General features: G+C 42.0%; 1 protein-coding gene across 2 annotated transcripts in view; it reads right to left on the bottom strand.

The window, feature by feature from the left end:
* The window catches only part of CEP112 (centrosomal protein 112), a 2,145,639-nt gene that overhangs the window by 1,302,156 nt on the left and 821,780 nt on the right, over positions 1-21,703 (bottom strand). For both annotated transcript variants that reach the window (XM_086930940.1, XM_086930941.1), the window contains one exon: positions 7,175-7,234. In XM_086930940.1, the coding sequence (XP_086787066.1) occupies positions 7,175-7,234 (60 nt within the window). The remainder of the gene's footprint in view (positions 1-7,174; positions 7,235-21,703) is intronic.

Raw genomic sequence — 21,703 nt, 5'->3', positions numbered from 1 at the left:
GAGTGCATCTTTAAAGTGAAGGGCCCCACTGGAGGAAATAGCTTGACTCCGCCCATATCCGTATATTGCTAGATAGTGCACCCTGTTTCTCATTGCCTTGACAGGAGCGGATCCATGTGCCTTCACTGTAAATAGTGTGAAGGATCCAAAGCCCCATTTTCAGTCTGTGGAGGGGACAGAAGGAAGGGAAGCTCTACTGAGGCCCTTCTGGTTCCTGTTCTGTATGCATGCGAGAAAGGTTTGCACTCCTGATGCTCATGTAGTCCTGTTCTACGTGTCTGAGAAAGATTCGCTCTACTTGTGCGGTTCCTGTTCTACGAATGTGAGAAAGGCTCACACGATTGATGCTTCTGCGGTTCACATTCTATGTGTATGAAAAAGACTTGCACTACAGACGCCTATATGGTTTCTGTTCTGTGCATTTAAGAAAGACTTGCATTGCTTATAACCACACTGTTTCTGTTCTATGTGTGCGAAAAAAAGCTCGCACTGCAGATGCTCAAGCAGTTCCTGCTCTGTGTGTGCGAAAAGGCCTGGACTACTGACACCTATGTGGTTCTTGTTCTATGCATGTGAGAAAGTCTTGCACTGCTGATGCCCATAAGGTTCATCTTCTATGTGGGCTGATGTCCATGCTGTTCCTATTCTGTGCGTGTGAAAAAAGGTCCTGCACTACTGATGCTTATGTGATTCCTGTTATATACATGTGAGAAAGGCTTCGACTACTGACGCCCATGCGGTTCCTATTCTATGTAAGTGGTGGATTTTCACACTGCACATGCCAATGTTGCTCCTGTTCTGTATATAAGGAAGCTTGTGCACTGTGCATGCGTAAAGGATGTTTGCATGGTTGATTCCCCCGTGTCATAATGTGTGCCTTGCTAACACTTGAGGAAACATTTCTAGTATACAAAAGTCTAAACACTTGGTATTGACAATATTAGTTTGATAGACTACCATCCAAGCTGATACTTGATATGACTGGATTTATTAGGGATATTAACAATTGTATAAAAACAGCATAATTAACATAAGCAAACTTTCCACTGAAAGTGCTAAATCCTACAGCAGGTTTTCTTTTGTTGGATATCGGTGGCATTTTAAAAATGACAACAAAATGGCAAATTAAATACGTGTCTTTATCAATGTTTCCTTACATTTCTATGCTGGGTAACCTTTAAGGAAGGCTGTTGTTTAAAACCAAATACACACTTGAAGCAACTGAAGAATGGTGCTGACCTGATACTTAAAACAAAGATCCATGAAAGGAATGTAAAAAAATACCCATGGTATCATGCCATCGGTTACAGTTCTGGCAATATTCCAAAACATTCGGTAGTGGCGCATACGAGATGGTGCCACGAGGTTAGGGTCGATTTATCCCTGTTTCACACTGCTTCTGGCACCCCACATTACTAAGGAAACACTGTCTCCCTGTTCTATTTCATGTGTGTTCTACTCTGTTTGCTTTCACCTCGCCCAGACTCAACAGAAAAACTGGAATAACAGTGTAGGAAATCGGCCTTTTCGGCAACGACACTTCGGATTTTTCCTCTTTAGCTGGAGCCTATATTTTTGCTGGCTTTTAACTCTATGCACTTTACCCTTGCAAACCAGAGGTAAGGTTCATGTGCTCCCTCTTTAAACATGGTTAACATGGCTTGTTTATAGTCGGTACATTGAACTTGCCTGTAAGCTCTATGAATTAGAAAGTGCACCCATGGCCTGGAAGTTATGTGCCACTTGGAGAATGCAGCACTTATTGTGCCATCCACTAGTGGCAGTGATAACATGACTCAGGCCTAACCTGTTTAGCCTGACTGCTACAGTGCAACATGTTAAAATAACCCTTTTTGACAAAAGTAAAACCTAATTAGTATGTTACCCCTGTGTAAGCTTTGTAGCCCAGAAGGTATGGTGTGTGGTATTCAAAAGTGGAGCATGGAGACAATTAATATCACCATGTCCTTACAATGACAAGACCCAAAACACATTTTTTACTGTGGTAGGTCTAGCTGTCCTATGTAAAAAAAACACAGTGCAGATTACAATACTAATACCGCTAACACTGGAAAGGGACCAGTTAGAAAAATAATTAAACCATTAGTTTTAATAGTTATTAAAAATCCAATTCAATGGTTAAGCCAGATTTGTAATACATATTAAGGAAAAGTAAATTTAAGAAAGTTACCTTTCCCATGCCTGACATTCCTGGAGGCAAATTTGCATTAGATCTCCAGCAGTAGCCTAGCCAGTGGATCAGCATTGAATAGGTGTTAAAAAGTATGAAATGCCTCTGAAAAATAATAGACTCACCTGAATGGGCAGAAAAGATTCCTTGGAACTCAACCAGAATGTACTGAGGGGATATGGGCATCCTTTGTGAGACTACACTTGACAAACAATGCTGTTAAGCCACTTGAAACACCTGGGGCACATTTAAAATGGAGAAAACAGGATGGCAAGATAATTCTTGTGGATCCCCTATCTGGTTGCTGAAGAACCTTGCTTTTGCCCTACCAGATTTCTGTCTCATAGTTTGTTGTGGGTACAGTGCCTGCCTTAAACTGGATTTTAGTGTTAGATTTGGGAAGGTACTAGGATTACCATAGTACACTCCCAACACACACTCACAGCCCTCAGAGCCCAGGGAAGACTTTTGCCATCTTGTATTTGCCCTAACACATTGCATTTTGGATGTTTGCAGTAAGGCAAATAGGAAATATTACAAAAGTAGGTCGGTCAGGGTCTTGGATATTTTACCCCATTTGTAAGGAGCAATAGATTCATCTACGTTCACTAGCTTGTGCCAGGCATAAAAGTAGCATTTCAGGGCACCCACTTTAGAAAACTTTCTGGACCTGTGGAAGATCAGAAGTGGACTGGAACTACTGTCTATGACCTGAAAGGAGCCCTGAAGGACTGGGCATGTTCCCTTTGGTACCCAGGAAAAAGAAGTGGACTCTAACAGCCATCTGACTGGAGTGACTACTGGGACACAAGAAGCAGCTAGAGGTCTTTTCTTTTAGTACCCAGCTGACCTGTGGCAACTGGACCTGGACCCTGTTGTTGGCAGCGCCTGACACCTTATGAGTCTCAAAGTGCTTCCTCTGAGGTCCTTGGGTGGCTTTAGAAGTGTGCTCCTCTGGTCGATTGGAATTTGAAAGACTAAGTAAGAAGGTACAATCTTTGATCTGGATGAACCTGGTTGGTGTATCTGACCCTTGCTCCATTACGGTCTACCTCAAATTGCACCTAGGTTCAGGTCTACCATGAACATTGGCTAATATTGGCGCTTAGCATTTTTCGGTGCTATTTCTACTTAAAACTTTAAAAATTCATACCTTCAGTTCCACTTATTGAATTTTTGGTAATTTCTGTGTCATTTATTTCATAAATGTTACTCTATTTTTCTCATTTGGCTTGGGATTTCCATTGTTTTGTATAGTGACTTTATTAGTTTTGTTATTGCATAAATACTTTACAAATTGCCCTCAGTTAAGCCTGTCTGCTTTGTGCCGTAGATACCACGGTGCAGAGCTCAAGTTAATTTAGTGACTTGGAGGGCTTACCCTGACAAAGATTGTGAGTATAAGTTATTGTCAGCAGTCGCCCAATCCCAAATAATAATCCAAATTCTTACAACCAGTCTGTCAGAATGTTAAGAAGTGATGGGTGCCAGTTCAGGACCTCAATGTACAATAGAACTTGTATGCATGCATCTATTGGATCGACTAGAAAAATCACACTCTCTTCAAGGTTATATCTATCTGACTGAAAGATCACAGGGGGTGACTATAAACATGCACTTATTTCTGATGAGCAAACCATTGTCCAGAGGATTAAAGTAAGTTTCTTTCCAAACTGGTTTAATTGTTTTCCAAAGAAGACATCATGGCAGGCATACAACCATAGTATGTACAAACAGTGATGGATGATCATGCACTAACATGTACTGCATAAATGCAAATCGCAATGTATCGTAGTATGGCATGGTAGAAAGCAGAATGAATTAAGGAGGCTAATACCATTAGCACAATTAGGGGTAATCGTCAAAGAATGATACAGTGCATTTATCGAATGCCCTACAATTTGCAATAGGCAAGTAAACATAACAAAAACAGACACCCAATAAGGTCAACTTTTTTCCTCAATAGTAGGAAGAAAGGTCGCTTGGGTCATATTTTCTTGGGGTGGGGAGGCATATGAAGCAAGAGTTGACCTCTACACTCCAGTACATAGTGGCGAATAATGGGGGAGGAAGTGATGAAGGGAAAATGTGGACTGATCGTGATCGGGGAGGAAGATCATGTAGTACAGTCCCTCCGGTCCTACCCGGGCCCCGCGAGTGTATAGTGGTGAGCTAAGAAGGGGCACTGATTGCTGACCACCAAATAACTAATCATGGGGTGGCAGGGTTCGATATGAGTGAGTGGGCACTCTGGGACTGATCCACATTTAATAGTAAATAATCGTGCAGTGGTTGCCAAATGTCCTTAGGTCTAGAGTTTGGAGATTAAAGAGTTGCACATATCTCAATCTTAGTGTCACAGTACGCCATACTGGTGAGTCAGTTGGCTGTGTTGGGGGAGAGGCGCCTAGCACAGTGAAGAGCAAATGTGTGTTTGGCCAATTTGAGCGTCATGGCGGTAAATCATTTGATGTTTTTGGGAAGATCTAATACATAGCCCAACACTGCGAGTAGAGGTTCTACTTCCAAATCCATCTCCAGAATTTGTGATAACTTATGGAAGATCTCACCCCAATAAGTTGCTACAAATCAACTGGAACAAGCCATGTGGAGAAAATCTGCTCCAGGAGTATGGCATTTCAGACAATATGAGGAGTGTAATCGGTTATATTTGTGTTAATCAGAAGAATGTGCACGTGTTGCAACTTGAAGTGTAGAAGTTTATGGTGATGGTTGGACAACATTATCCAGGTTTGATTGCAGGACACAGCCCACATCTTAGCTGTGAGGGGCCTCCCAAGGTCTCATTTAACGGTCGATCTGAGTTTTGCATCTTGAGGTAGGAGCAATGCAACGCTAGCGCGATAAAGTTAGACACCAGACGTATTCCATTGAAATCACTGATAACTAACGTTAGGTGGGAACTTGTCTGGAGCTATTGGGCAGGTTAGTATAGTAGCCTGCAGGGTTTTGTGAATGCGGTGCATAATAAAACGGTCCATGATTGTGGCAAAACCGAAGAGCAGGTCTGTAAAGTGCGTTAGCGCATGTCCCTCTGCGAACAGATCCCCAAAGGTGTGGAGACTGTGTCGTGATAAGGAACGCTTTACCAGCTTTTCACAGGTGATGGGTAGCCATGGTAATTCAGTCAGTGTCAAGGCCGCAGAATAAAGAAGAGTCCCACCTAACAGTCGCTGGAGCTTCCTCCATGGCCCAACAAGTGGTGTATAATGTTTGTACATCCTTGGGGTCCAAAGAGATCTCTTTTGGTAAGATAGACGCCAGCAGAGTGGGTGCAGCAATTTTCATTGTGAGTTTGGTGTATAGTAGAGTGGATAAAAGTCACTTGAACACATTTACTAAAATTTAGCTTGATGGTCAAAACAAAGTGTTGTCCTTAGTGTAGAAAGTGTCCATTCATACAAATAATTAATCATGAACATTCTCATCAAATGCAGAAGGGGAGAGCCTACTACATTTGTAAATGTCAGTAATATCTTAGTTATAGCATGTTCTATGTAATGAGAAGGTCTTCAAATGATCATTGAAGCTAGAAAGTCAGCCTTTACATCAATTCAGTATACAAAAAGGTGAGCAACCCAATATACCCTTGTGGGCTCGGGCAAGGTTTGTAAAAGAGAATGGCCAGCAAGGGGTTTTGTTTATTCTAGGGTTTTTACAGCACCGTTAGGACTTGTTAAGGTTTAATCACAGTACCTAAGCATGAGTTCAATCAATGGTTGTTAAATTCAATTCAGATGAGACAAAAAACATAAGATGTTACCACACTAACATCAAACTTAGGCATGAATGCTCAATAAAACGAGGAACCAGGGAATAATCCGCCTTGGAACGTCAATAGAGTACGATCGAGACGAATCGTCTCAATCGTACTCTATTGACGTTCCAAGGCGGATTATTCCCAACTCCTATTCTGAGACAGTTGATCTTCAACTAAAAGTGGACTAACTATCAGAATCCATCTACTGCTTCGCTTAATTCGTTGCAAGTGTACTCTAGGCACTATTGATTTACTTCTGTGCCCAACCTCAACGCCACTATTTAAAAGCACCGGTGCCATCAAGATTTTCTAACTGACACCGTCTCTATTTTGAAAAAGGGTCATCAATTGTATATATCACTTTGTAGTCCTGATGATGGTCTTAAGAATAACCATAATAAGACCGAAACGTCGACCTGTTCAGTCCAATTCTGCCTAGTTTGTCTCAAGTCATCTTTTGATTTTCTTCTGACTTTGAGTTATAACCAATCAACTACTGTGACGCAGCAGTCTGGACTTAAATTTGGATATGTCCAAGGACAAGCAACCAAGGCCTTGAATATCCTTATTATATCCATGTATGCACCCTATTTTTCATGATTGTTCATTGTTTTTGTACAGAAATTTATATATTTTGCCTTGAAGTTCAATAATAACTTTCAGACAATAAACCCTGGTTCCTCGTTTTCTTGAGCATTCATGCCTAAGTTTGATGTTAGTGTGGTAACATCTTATGTTTTTTGTCTCATCTGAATTGAATTTAACAGCCATTGATTGAACTCATGCTTAGGTACTGTGATTAAACCTTAACAAGTCCTAACGGTGCTGTAAAAACGCTAGAATAAACAAAACCCCTTGCTGGCCATTCTCTTTTACAAACATTTACATCAATTCAACATTTCCAGTAGTATCCGCTGATGCTCCACGGACCTTCTGCCCTGCCATGATCTTCATGCAAGTTGCTTAAATGTAACCACAAGGCTCTCGGAATTCACTCCAGAGGTAGCAACCACAGGTATACTGACAGCAAGTCACCTACTATTTCCAACCTTCAGTGCTACTCGATTACCAAGGAATGTTGCTGTATAGGTGAGGTCAATAGCATTCAACTATTTAATGGCCAGAGCATCCTAAATAACTGCAACAATTTAACAACACCCAAGATCATTTTAAACTGAAAACTTTAAACTGAGTTTTATTACCTTTTTTTCATAGAGGTGCTCTTGAAGAAGCAGTTCCTGTTGAAACTTGATTTCTTTATCCTGAAATATGATAGATAAATTGGTCTTAGTATCTGCAAGCACATACTGCACAATTTACAGCATCTCCGAACTATAAAGTGCACAAGAAGCATTCATTCACTAGGTCCTTCAAAGTACAACCTGTCTCAGAAATGTGCTTAAGGCACAGGACTGTGCCACATTCCACCTGTCTTACCGTTTGTCATTGCCTAATTGTAAAGAGATACAACTCGGTCACGAAGTGGGATGTGAAAGCATTGAAAAGAGAAAAGTGGGGTAAAGTAATATCACACAGAAGGATAAATATGAGTCTATGACATTTTATGATAACAAATGCAATTTTGGCTTATCTAGCTGCAAGTGGTAAGAAATCTCTCAATACACTTGCCCATCTCTGTTATGGATTCCAGTATCCACTGAAGGTATGAATTTGAAAGAGTAGAATTAAATATTTTGAGTGTTCTTCTGAATTTAAATACCAAAGGAAGACAACACAATTAACAATGGCCATGAAACTGCATCAAGCTAGAAATAATTTATATTACTTAAAAGAGGGTCACAGACACAAAAGGACACAGTTAAAAAAATCCTTTTTCTGAACGTACTTAGTGAAAAAGTGAACACATGGTGGTGGCGGTGATAATTATAGCCCACAACTTGATCAAAAGCAAAAGAACAGTGATACTCCAATGAACTACAGAATATAATTCTGCAAATGTATGGCTAACCAATTGCTCCGCTATTTCATTTACAACTGTCTATAATTTTTCTATTACCTTTCTTATGTGTTTGGTCACATTTCTGGTTATAACTGCCACCACCAGCACTGTGTGCTGTTTTTCCATATGTAAATATCTATCAACCAGTTAAGAGACATCTATTTTAAGTTACCAACTCTAATGATCTGGTATAGTCAGGTTACGCCTTTTATTGTTTTACAGCTATTATTTTAATTAGGAGAATATGGGCCATCATTGGGCCGAATTAAACCTAGAAGTTTGCGGACGATGAATATCTGCAGTCTTTGCAGTGTATAGGGTAAAAGTAACAAGCAAATTCTAAACATCAGCCTGCTACCTTTACATACTAGTATACCACTTAGTAACGCACCACAGGAGAACGAGTTACAAAGTGTTACAGACTACATGCTATTTAAATAGGGCATTATCACTGTCCATGAGTATCATAGACGTACTTAATTGTACTTTATTTGTACGTGAACAGTAAGGATTATGTATTTAATGATTTTAATGTCTGGAAGATCACTTCCTTAAGATACCAATCGTAGGAACATCTCCTTAGAGTCATGAGTGCCAGGTTATTACCAACTATTGCATATGCCGCAGTGGCATAACACAAGCCGACTCAGTGCGAGGGGGCCCCAAAGCTTCATGGGGGGCCCTTAGCCCAGTACCCTGGCCAGAGTGCTCCTGACTGAGTTTGAAGGGGGCCCCTCCATGTACCTTGCAAGTTTCGTTACGTCAGTGATATGGCTCACTTATCACCAAGGGAAACAACTCTAAATTAATGGATCTATTATTAATCAAGCATGCAAGTCTGTAATTGGGATTCCTAAATAAATTGGCCAAGCAGAAATCCGCTTGGAGTTTGTTCTCCGAAGACAATCCTTGGTGGCGCAAGGGTCATTCATTCACTGTCCAAATCCGAACATGGCTCCTTAGCCAATAACTGTTGGTATGAAATAAATCACTGAGAATATGCTGGGGCTTGGAGATCCTACATTACAACTTGTTTCCAAAGCTTTGATCTACAGCCGGGGTGTCTGGAAATGAATAAGCTCAGTTTTAAACAGCTTTTAAACAGAATGATAAAAATTAACTCACTTATTGCAGATAAAAAGGCTCTATCTGCAAAGAAGCTCGCCTGGATGGTGATCAATTATTATCAGAGTATGGGAATTCAGCCTTATTTGACTTCTTTCTTATAAATATTTAAAAGTACGACTTGGCAGGTATCCTACTAAAGACGGCACACCAAAATGAGTTCAGCAATGGACAACTAATGATTGTAGACTTTATTGCACATAGTTTGTGTTTGCCCAAACCTGTATAATGCACGTCGTATTATTTTAAACCCCTCGTTTCATAAGTGTGATCAACTCATCAGGCTCTTATTTTATGTTTATCTGGTGCTTCATTCTCATTATCTTGTAGGTTTATAAACGTTTTTGACCATTGCAGAAAGACTGCTTACATTAGCAGTTTAAATACTGTTATTCCGCCTGTTTTTTTCTTTATAACATTGAGCGAATATTGTTTTACTATGTGACGTTAATTTCTTTTCCACATACAAGTTTATCCACTTGGCATTTTCTTGGCTGCAGCCTGAACAAATTATTTGATCGGATATTTACAGTTTGATATTGTACCGAGGCACATGGCACGTTTTTATATGACTAATGTATTCATACGTATACACTTTGAACTTTTAGGTTTATCTTCTTGACAGGTAGTGTAAATTCCAATTTGTGGTGTTGTTATTGACCCAAGATTAAGACTAAGCACGGGACACTTTGAAATATTGCAAAAAAGTTATGTTGTGGTGTTTACATTGGCCAAATAAGCAAGTGACATTTTAAAGTTTGCACGGTCTCGTACATCATTATTTTTTGATGATTTTTATTAATCAAACAAATATTTTCTAATATTACATTTGCTTATTGTGATACGGATTTAATATGTTAAGGTGGAATTGTTAGGGATGACAGGTCCATCTTGCAATACATGTCACTGTTTTTTGTTATATTGTAAGTGTATTGTATCTGTTTTTATTTGTATATGATGAGATGATGTACAAAGAAGATCTATTCTCTGAAGTTTGAAAGAAACAAGAAGTTGAGAACCGAACAGACTAACTGATACTTTCTTACTACTGCGAGCTAACATTTGTTTAAAGAGTGCCCCTAAGAAAAATTTATTTTTTATGTGAATATAATCGGTCGCACCAGTGGGTTTCTGATGTCTTAGGTGTGCACTAGGAGTTATCTCAAGTAACTAGGACTCTGGCCCTAAGATTACTAAAACTCACGCCCACGCCATGCACTGCTTATTACCTCACATAATACATCACTCATTACATCTTCTATGACATTATTGATGATATCACAGCAACATATGCAATGAAATTATTGAAGAGAAAACTATACATGGCGGGGAAGTGAGGTATAGTTATCTTAGGGCACAAATTATTGTTACTTGAGATAACTATAACTTATGAATTTCTGCTGTATTTAGAGTTTAAAACATTACGTTGTAACTGAACATTTCTTGAACAAAAACGTTACTTTATCCTTTGTTTTTTTCAGTGTATGTAGGTGAGAGAGCGCAAATTTGAATAAAAATTATGTATGGGGCATATTTACAAGCACATTGTATAACGTAGGAATGAAACGTATATCGTAATGTGAAATTGACACTTATAGCATATAGATAACCGATGTAATCAACGTAAATATAGGAAACGTAACTATATTCACTTTAGAACATGTATTAGATTTAGAAGGCCCGTGTATGTAGTAGGCTGATATAGAGATGATGTAGAAATGCTTACGAAATGTAGAACGTGCAAAGTAGAATTCATGTACGTGTGTAACCTTAAACGGAAAAACGGCGAGAAATGTAACATGGAGAAATGTGCAGAGAGCATACACGGCGATGTAACGGATGAAAATATAAAGTTATACTCTATGTAGTTTGTATGTAATATAGAATGTATTCACATATATATAACTGACTTTTGCTAAATACGAATATATAAATGTGTGTTAAAGGTTATACTGTGTAGAAGGTTTGTAGAATGTTAGAAAGGTTTAGGTCATTTGTGATTCTAACCTGACTGACCAAGGGTTAGCAGGAGCACAGTCCAATGTATGTAATTTAGCGGACTTACAGGAATCGTAAATAGTTGATGTGGACGTGAGAGCCAAGAAGTCTAGCACTTGTTAGATTTAAGGTGACAACGCTGGACAAGGTTTATGGCCTGAACGTGATAGGAAGCGCTAAGAATTTGAGACTTGTTTTTGAATGACCATTCACAGGACCTAGAAGGTCAAAGAATAGCAGTTGTAAGTTAAAGTCTTGTTTAAGTTCATATGATTTCTGATTTGAAAGTGTCAGTTGAAGTCACCAATGAGAAGATGAAGATGACATCTAAAGAAGAAAGGTCAACTTAAACGGACGGCGAAAGAGATGAAGTAATGGACGAAGCTAGAAGCTGACATCATCGGGGAAAGTCCGTGGTGGGCGTCAAGGGGCGTTCCACCCACACTGTGATTGTGTATTTTAGGGACAGCACCCCGGGGATAAGATAGCAATGAGCAATGAGCAATGAGCAATGAGCAATGAGCAATGAGCAATTAGCGAAGGCGAGGGCGAACAGCTCAGAGCAGAAGTCATCATAGAGAGCAAGAGCGTAGATGACTTGAGCAGATGCGCTGAGAGAGATCAGAGCGCAAGAGAGCAGTAGGCCGAGGACCCTTAAGAAGAGCGGATGGGTAGGCAGAGAGGGTACTGCTTCTTAAACTTAAGTTACCTTTAGAGGCCAAGAGAGTTTGATCTTCTTTGGAAGTCAAACTGCTGACACCTTTTTAGGTTAGGAACTTGCGAAGTAGGGATGTCACTTAGCATAGAGTAGGGACAGATTTAACGTGATACTTTTTCTCTTTCTGTAGATGACGCCAAGGAACCACTTCACATCGAAGCTTTAAATTGCTGAATGTGGAATTGATTTTGTATTCTTTTGTATACTTTGATCCCGAGAGGATTGTATTTGCATTTAACTTTGACTTTTATATAAAACTTTTAAACTTTATCAGTTGTAAGTGGTTCTTCTGAGTGGCGTCCGTTAATGGGGTTTGTCTAAACCTATACAGTGGTTGTCTTTTACTCAATGACAGATACTAGCGGTCCAAAATAGATGAATGAGATAAGTTATTAAATTGATCATAAATTGATATCAAAATCTCATTCCCCGCAGTTGGTAGCAGAGAAATGATGGTTATCTTCTTGAGGAAGACGACCTAGGCCAGGTTTAGTTTACCCCAAGGTCCCTAGTCATCAACGACCAGAAGAAGAATTGCAGCCGAAGACGGTGCTGACGGTGCGACGAGAGAAAAGCAGCAGAATCGGTCGAGAGTGAGTATAAGGGTCATGCGTTGTAAGATTGCGGTGTTTTATGTTGTTCCTGTGTTGTAATGTCAAGCGGAGTTGAATGCCTGTAGTGTGATTGAGGGAAGGTTGTGAGCGCGCGCAACCGGATGAAATCTTAAGCTCCACGGAAGGACTTAAGTGGTTCGGGTGTATCGAACACCCAGAGTAATTTGTCTACCATTGAAAGGGAGTCATGAGGTACCATTGATTTTCCCGACAGACCGATGATAGGGGGAGCGTATGAGTGAGTGAATGAGTAACGGACGCTGGTCGTACGTTTACTGTGTGTAAGTAACCTATCAGTTGAGGCGATCGTCTGACTGTGAGAGGGAAGACGTTTCGTCAGTTGAGGTGACAATTACAGTTAGACTGTGGCCGTACAGTCAGAGAAAAGTGATCGCTTGGACGGAAGTAGTCATTTTTCAATGTATGAATGAAAACGCATGCGAGATCGTGAGACGAGTTGAGAACGGAGGAAAACTGCTGAAGAGGAAACGAGTGACGTCAGCATAGAACCGCGCTGAGATTGGTTAGTTTATCAGACGTCAGCGAAGAGTCGCACTGAGATAGGCCGATTAGCAAGAGCCGCGTAGGGATTGGTTGTTGGTTGTCATCGGGACGTAAACAAGGAAGAGTAAAGGAAAATTGTAGATTATTGAAAATGAATTGTTTTAAGAGTTTAAGAGCACTCTTTAGGAGAAATAGAAGAAACTTATATGCCGGAGAGGAAGCTCCACCAGAAGGCACACCAGCTTATTATATGGCAGTGAATGTAGGCTTACACTCGATATTATGGATCTCCGAGTGGAATAAGTTAACTGAAGGGAGTAAGGAACTGACGTTTCCGAGATTCGGAACGTTTAAACTAGATGTGTTGAACCAACTAAAAGCGGTAATGCTTGCAACAAGACCTCTACCGAGGCCAACACAGTTCGAAGCACTTAGTGTATGGTTTAGAACAGCACACGAAAAGAGCGTAAAGAGGCGCCAAGAAAGAGTGAGAAGATCGGTAAAAGCAGTGCAGGATGCTAAATGGGATGAGGAAGCTAAGAAATGGAGGGTGCAAAAGATAGAAGCAGACAAACTGTTCACCATGATAGAAGCCACGGGAGAAAAGAAACCTCTAGAGGAAGAAGAGGAAAGCGAGTCAGAAGAGGATTTGATAGAGAGGCTATTGACAGATAGACCACCTCCGTACAGCGGAGGGGCCGCAAGTCCTATATTACCACAAGAGGACGGAGCTAGATGGGGGGAATATAAATCGATCCCAGTAACGGATTGGGATGCCAAGAAAGAGGAGGAAGTACCTCAATCTAGTTCCGAACAGAGAGTAGTGGGAAGATTCGTGGTCCAGAAAATGCCAGAAACGCAACATGCAAGGTCTTACCAAATGCCAGATGCTCTACAAGTACCGGTTACCATAGGCCCTATTGTGTCAATCTACAACCCAGAAGGGGTCCAACAGGAGGAACAGGCACGATGGGACAGGGACAGGGCAGAGATGGAGAATAGGGATACCATGATGAATCCTCAGAGACAGATATTAGCACCAATGAGTCGGAGTACCCCATTAGATGCAGCAACAGGTCCCTGGGTAGAACAAGGGCGTCAAAGAGGGCCAATGGACTTAAGGGGACCAAAACCGAAAACCCATAAGGAATTAAGGGAATACCTGAAAGAATGGGATACTGCCGAAGAGGCTCGGAATAAAAGTTTAGAAACAGGAGCGGAGTGGAGAGATCAGGATGGCAGGATCCTCTCGCATTGTGGAGCTGGCGAAAGCAGCCCGGAGTGGGAGAGAGGGAGCCAGGAAAGCAGAGGAAATAATTGTCCTACTATTGGCGGCAATAGGCAAATGTGCGACGACAGGAGTACAGGGTGTGGCGAAGTGCCTCGTGTCACCTTTAGTGAAGGAGAACGAAGGACGCAGGAGTACCGTAACACTTTCAGATGCACTCACCATACCCCGGGTGAAACAGTGCAACATTGGAATCACGGGAACATGGAGAGTCGTGAAGGGTCTCGCCATGCATCCGGTGAGCACGAGCGAAGTCATGAGAATATAGGGAGTCGCGAAACGTCTCGCCATACTTCTGGTGATCAGGATCGAGATCGCAGGAGCATGGGGAGCCATGAAGGACCTTATCGGTTATTGAGCGACACCAGACAGCAAGCGAGTTACAGTGATTTAGAACAGAACGGTGGATCCTATCTCGTATCTGGAGAAACCGAGCCGAAACGACGAAGTATAGGGATGGGGGATGGAGTAATGTTCCACCACACCCCACGGGAAGATGGAAAGGCTTGGGATCTAGAGAGGTGGGAACAAAGAGATGGAAGGAAAACTCCTCATAACTCACCTGTGTTTAGGCGTAGGGCGCATAGTGGAGGTGAGAGAGGTATGAGCGAACCACCTAGGACTGACATACTGAGAGCTGAAATAAAAGCAAAACGGCTCGATGTAATGAGTTTGAAGTCAGACTTAGATGAAATAATTGATGGCACCGTGACAATAGAGAGATTAGACTTGTATACACCAGATGAAATATTGTTTTTATCCAAGGATATTACTCGAAGAGCGAGGTCAACTCATGAAAATGTATCTAATTTGGCAAATAGGTATATGATAGACCTGTCACGAACCAAAGCTTTACAGGGAAATCATAGGCTAACTTGCTCGGATCAGGATCTGGATGAGCGTAGAACGATCGCGCTGAAGGTACACATAAGGGAACTGATTCAGAGTATTAGACTATGGAGGAATTTGGATAAATGGGAGGAAAGATGGTCTAAGAAGGGATCCGTTAGAAGGAGTTCACTTACAAGGTCCCCGGATACAGACCTGATGCGAATGGAAGCTTTCCCATTGCGAGAAATCGCGAACGGAAATTACGTTCACGTACCCTGGAGTAGGGGGGATTTGGCGGCATTTACCAATTCCTTCCCAAAACTTAGAGAAAATCCCGTTGAGTGGTACAAGCAAGTAGAGAGGTTCGTGAAGATCTCTAAGGTGCTGTGGATCGATTTGAACACATTGTTCGATATCGTAGTACCCGGAGATTTGTGGACGGCATGCAAGCTTAGCGTTGAATGGCCCGCTTGCGAGCCTCCGAGAGATATTCGGACAAATGGTCCATCAGACAGAGTTATGGAAAAATACGAAAGAGTAATAACATGGCTGAAAGAGAAAGTGCCAGTACAAGACATAGACTGGGTTAAGATAGATCGAACAACTCAAGAGCCCAAAGAGACAGTTCACGAGTTCTATGAGAGGCTACTGAAAGCATTTAAGCAATACAGTGGGTTAGACGTAATGGATCCAAAGGACATAGGACAGTTTGTGTCGAAGTTTGTTCTAGGATTAAGACCAGACATAAGCCTGATGATACAACAGCATCTGATTTGTTGGCAGAACAAACCTTTAGATGAAATTCTTAGGTATGCAAGGTACTGTAGTGATGAGATAGATTCAAAGAAACTCAAGGAAAAGTTAATGCTGGTACAAATGCAAGCAGCTGGAAAGGGTGGACAGCGGCAACAGGGAACAGGAACGCAAGCAAAGAAACAGAATAATCAGAGCAGAGATGAGGAAGAAAGACCGAGACCGAGAATGGATATTGCGACACTGAAAAGGACAACGAGGTGTCATCAGTGTAAAGAAGTGGGGCATTGGCGACGAGAGTGTCCTTACAATATCGAGACAGGAGAATTAGAACAAGAGGAGGAAGAGGTACAGAATAACGTGGTTAAGGGAGCCGCAGCCCCGAAGGGAAAGTTTATCAAAGGGGGGACTCAGACTCCTCGAGCCCCGTTTCCTCAACCGCCTCGCATCACAAACGGAGGGAAAACCTATAGACAAATGCCTTTGTTCGTAGGAGGAGAAGAATGCTATTACGTTGATCCTCTTACAGGGCAACGAGTAAACAGGGAGGAAGATTGTACTCTAGGAGCAGCCCTGGAAGTAGATCAGAGAGGACCATACGTAGAGGCTGAAGTAGCTGGATGTCCTACGACCTTTTTGGTAGACACGGGGGCCACTCGATCCACTTTGAGATCAGCGGTAGTCCCAGGTTTGCCAATATCGGGAGAGACGATTCAGGTGGTAGGAGTCGCAAACAAGAGGATGACTAATCCTTTGACCGAACCAGTGTCAGTAAAGATAGGGAATTACAGTGACGAACATCAGTTCGTGATCTGTGATTCTAGTCCTGTGTGTTTGCTAGGGAGAGATCTGTTGTGTAAACTAAATTGCACAATACATTGTACACCTGAAGGAGTAGAAGTGCAGACCAATGACGAGGATGCTGATTTTAAAATTGTAAACTCGCAAGAGTGCGTGGAACTATATCCTACCTTAACAGTGGAGGAACTTCCACAGGATTTGAGGGAGAAAGTGTCAGCTGAAGTGTGGGATTTTACTGGAGAAGAAATAGGACTGATCAAAGGAGTAGAACCAGTAAAAATCTTGGTAAGACCCAATGCGGAGTATCCAAGAACCCCACAGTACAAGTTGACTCCAGAGACGATTGCAGGAATAAAGCCTGTGATCGAATACATGATTAAACAGGGAATACTGAAGGAAATCGTGGGTAGTCCATGTAACTCCCCGATTATGGGTTTGCAGAAGCCTAGTGGAAAATACAGGATAGTGCAGGATCTTCGGAAGATTAATAACATTGTTGTCTCATGTTGTCCAGTGGTACCGAATCCATCAGTGATATTATTTCAGATACCGTTCCAAGCTGAATGGTTTACCGTGATAGATTTGTGCCAGGCTTTCTTTTCGATTCCTTTAGATGAAGAGAGCCAGTATCTTTTCGCTTTTAAGCTGGAAGATCGCGTCTTAACATGGTGTCGTATCCCTCAGGGGTATACAGAAAGCCCATCGATCTTTAACCAGCTATTAAAAAGAAATCTTGAAAGTCTAGTACTGCCCAAGAACTCGGTTCTAGTCCAGTACATAGACGACCTCCTAGTTGCGTCAGAAACTGAGGAAGCTTGCAGAGAAGACACCATAACCTTGTTAAATCACTTGGCCGAGAATGGGCACAAGGTGTCTCCAAGTAAATTGCAATATTGTAAGACTGAAGTGCAATACTTGGGCCATAGGATTGAAAAGGGAAAACGGAAGGTGTCTCCAGACAGAATAGAGGCGATCATGAAAATGAACGCGCCTACGACGCAAAGAGAAGTCAGGATGTTTCTAGGTATGGTCGGTTACTGTCGACAGTGGATAGCCAACTTCTCACTGAAGGCAAAACCGTTATTACAACTGACGCACAAAGGAGTAAGTGATCCGGTACCATGGGACAAAGATTGTTTGATGGCGTTTTTGCAGCTGAGGGAGGACTTATGTCGTGCCCCGGCCTTAGGAATGCCTGATTACACAAAACCATTTTTGCTTTACTGCTGCGAAAGAGAGGGATGCGCTTTAGCGGTTTTAGCTCAGATCCACGGAGATGCGCGCAGGCCAGTGGCGTATTTTTCGGCTACATTAGATCCAGTAGCCGCAGCGTTGCCCGGATGTCTCAAATCCGTAGCTGCAACGGGTGTCAGCATTGAAAGATCGGAAAGCGAAGTGATGGGACACCAGTTAGAGGTGTACGTACCACATTCTGTAGAACTGTTAATGACCAGGACTAAGACTCAGCATCTGACAAATAGCAGGCTCACACGCTACGAGCAAGTCATACTGGCTGCCGAGAATGTGACTCTAAAAAGATGCTCCGTCTTGAATCCTGCAACTTTGATGCCACTTCCGAATGAGGTGGATGATGAAAACTGTACAGATCATGACTGCCTTGATGTGACTGAACTATGCACCAAACCGAGACCCGATATTGTAGATGAACCATTGACTGACCCAGATGAAATTTTCTTTGTTGATGGTTCATGTGTAAGAGACAATATCGGTCAGCTGAGAGCAGCTTATGCAGTTTGCACAATTACGAGAGTAATAGAAGCCGCTTGCCTGGAAGGAGTACACTCCGCTCAGGTAGCTGAAATTGTTGCCTTGACTCGTGCTTGCTTAGCGGGCGACAAACTTCGAGTCACCATATACACCGATAGCCAGTATGGTTTCGGGGTAGTTCACGATTACGGGCAGTTATGGTTTCAAAGAGGTTACATGACCTCCTCGGGTTCTCCTATTAGGAATGGAGAATTCGTGAGACTTTTGTTAGAGGCATTGCAAGGCCCAACAGCTATTGCAGTGGTCAAATGTGCAGCGCATACAAAAAATGTTGACTTTGTGTCACTAGGAAACCGCTATGCTGATGAAGTAGCGCGTTACTGCGCAGAACAGGGTTATTCTCACACTGATGTAAAGGTGGGGGGAATTCAAGAAAGAACTGAATTGACAATGTTATTGGATACTGTAGATACGTGGGATGAATTAAGGAGTGTTCAGGAAAATGCACCAGATGATGAGAAAAAGAGTTGGGAAACAGCGGGTTGTTCCAGAAGCGAAATGAATTTCTGGATCTCCGCAGATGGAAGAGCAGTTTTACCAAATGAACTTGTTAGTCCAATGGCAAGGAAATTGCATGGATCAGCACACATAGGAAGAGATGCTATGGTGAGAGTATTCAGACAAACGTGGTTTAATCCCAAGTTTAGAGTAGCGGCAGAAGCAGTGTGTCAGCGATGTACGATCTGTCAGCAACTAAACGTGGGAAAGAGAACACCAGTTACGTTGAGTCATATTGGGAGGTCTGGGGGGCCTTTCAATAGGATGCAGCTTGATTTTATTGAAATGCCTAAATGCAATAGACTCAGATACGTTTTAGTGATTGTTTGCATTTTTTCTAGATGGGTTGAGGCTTACCCTACACGTAGGTGCGATACACTTACAGTAGCAAAACTGTTACTTAGAGAGTTGATACCGAGGTTTGGGGTGCCATCCTCTTTGGAATCGGACAGAGGAACTCATTTTAACAGCGAAGTGGTGAAGATGCTATGTTCAGCTTTGAATATCGATCAGAAGTTACACTGCAGCTATCGACCAGAAGCTTCAGGGATTGTAGAGCAAATCAACAGCACGATAAAGTCCAGACTTGCCAAAGTTTGTTCAGCAACATCCCTGAGTTGGCCAGACGCACTTCCAGTGGTTCTTATGAGCATACGTAGCACACCAGATAGAAAAACAGGCCTCTCTCCACACGAGGTGTTAATGGGGAGAGCTATGAGATTGCCATCGGTTCCGACTGCAGCGTTAGTGAACATCACAGACGATTTGATCTTGGACTACTGCAAGGGACTATCTGATGCCGTTAATTCTGTGTCCCTCCAGGTCCAGGCTGCAGAGGTTCCATCAGCACAAGACTTGTGCCATGACCTGAGTCCGGGAGACTGGGTCCTGGTGAAGAAGCATGTCAGGAAGAACTGCTTAGACGTGCGCTGGAGAGGACCGTTTCAAGTTATACTTGTGACGAATACTGCAGTAAAGTGTGGAGGTCTGCCAAACTGGATACATGCCTCACACACCTGAAGAGTGCCAACACCTCTAGAAGAAACAGCTCCTCTCTCGGATGAGAATCCAGCGGAAAGCGGAGAAGCCATAGAGAGGGAAAGCCAAGCTGTGGAGGTGAGCGAAGAGGCTGAGATTGAGACGGAACAGGTCGACGAAGGTCAAGACACCAGTGGGACCGAAGTCGCCTCAGGAGAAGAAAGTAATTGGGAGTCCGACACAGATATCGAACAAACTGAGAGTGACCAAGAGACTGGTCCAAGAACAAGGAGCAGGAGGACAAAGAGAGACGAAGCCAGTTGGCCGGAGAGAAGGAAAGGGCCAAGCTCGGAAGAAAAGCAAGAAAGAACTCTTGTTCCGATCGCTGAAGAATCGGACCAGGAAGAGGAAACTACAGACTCAGGAACTGAAAGTCCAAGGAGATCGAGAAGGGTACGCGTGCCCTGCAGAAGGTACGCCACCCCAGAGTGGACTTATCTAGCAGATGTCTTGGGGACAGAAATCTGGGAGAGTGAAGAAAGTGAAAGTAATCGATCACGATCCATTTGTGGCAGTGGAGATATGGATGTTGACGCCTGGACTCGAGACTGAGGGATTATTGACTTTTACACTTCCCATACCCCCATATTTGAGTCAAATACAAGATCTAGTGCTAAATAGGTTACAATTTCCAACATTTGGTCAGCAAATGCCAGAAGAAGAAGAAAAAGTTATTCGTTTCGAACTATTGGAAATTGTTGTGAAAGCTGCAGGTGCGAGAATAATTGTGGATGCATAAAAGACTTTTGTGTATAAGCTATAAAGAAGAAGATAACCTAGCACCGAGTGGAAAGAAGAATAAAATTAGGGATTACATTTAGAGGACGGAGAAGGGTTAGGGTTGTCTGTTGCTAAAAGAGAGAAAGACATTGTTGCAAAAAAGAGACTTAGTTAATAAAAAAAGGCACTTTAAAGACTGAGAAAGCAAAGAAAGCAAACAAAGACTGGAAAAGAAAAACTTTTCGCAAAAGAAGGAGCTAAGCTGTTTTGATAACATGGAGAACGGAAACCCAAACCGAAAAGCTAGATGTATAGTAGGTACACTAATAGCAGTAGTAATTTTTCTCATAATTACAGTAGTGACAATATCATACCTAATAGGACATGAAAGTGATAAAGAAATAGCAAATGTAAAGCCTATAACGACTTTGAGACCTGCTCTTGTGGGGAAAAAAGAGGAGAGCAACGTTATACGTGAAAAGGCGTTATTGGCAGATGAAGCTCGTAGATTACACGTAGACGAGTCACAGGGAAACTTTAGGTCAAATGCATATGCTAAACTATTGTACGAGTATATCGATGCCATGGGGGCCAAGGATTGCTATGTTTGTATGCAATTGCCGGCTTCTGTAGACGAAGGCATTAGATATCATCATCTTCCATTGACTTATGGGATAACATGTAGTTTACTGCTTAGTATATTTTATGGTAGAGAAGGATTTGAGTACTACTTTTCAAATTATGATTCGGTACTGCCTGAAGTTCCGAATTATAAGCAAATGAATAAGTGGGACTATTACAAAAAGGAGGATAGACTAGCTAAATTCTTTCTTCCTTGGGATACACTAGATACATCATATGCACGCAGAAATAATCTAACTTGCAAAGTATCAGAGGTAGAGAAGAAGTTCATAGGACAAGTAGATGATAGATACAGAAGACAGAAGATTCTAAAAATGTCAGGACAGTGGAAAACGGATTGGACCGAAGAAGAGAAGGCACATAAAAAGAAAGGTAGCAATGGTCCAATAGCATTGGATAGGACGCAGAAAGGAAAGTTATGTTTAACTCGAAGCAAGACGTATTATGAGAGTG

Source organism: Lissotriton vulgaris, chromosome 7, assembly GCF_964263255.1.
Source record: "Lissotriton vulgaris chromosome 7, aLisVul1.2, whole genome shotgun sequence".
NCBI lineage: Eukaryota > Metazoa > Chordata > Amphibia > Caudata > Salamandridae > Lissotriton > Lissotriton vulgaris.
Note: the sequence above shows the minus strand (reverse complement) of the source record. Positions and strands in the feature narration are given on the sequence as shown.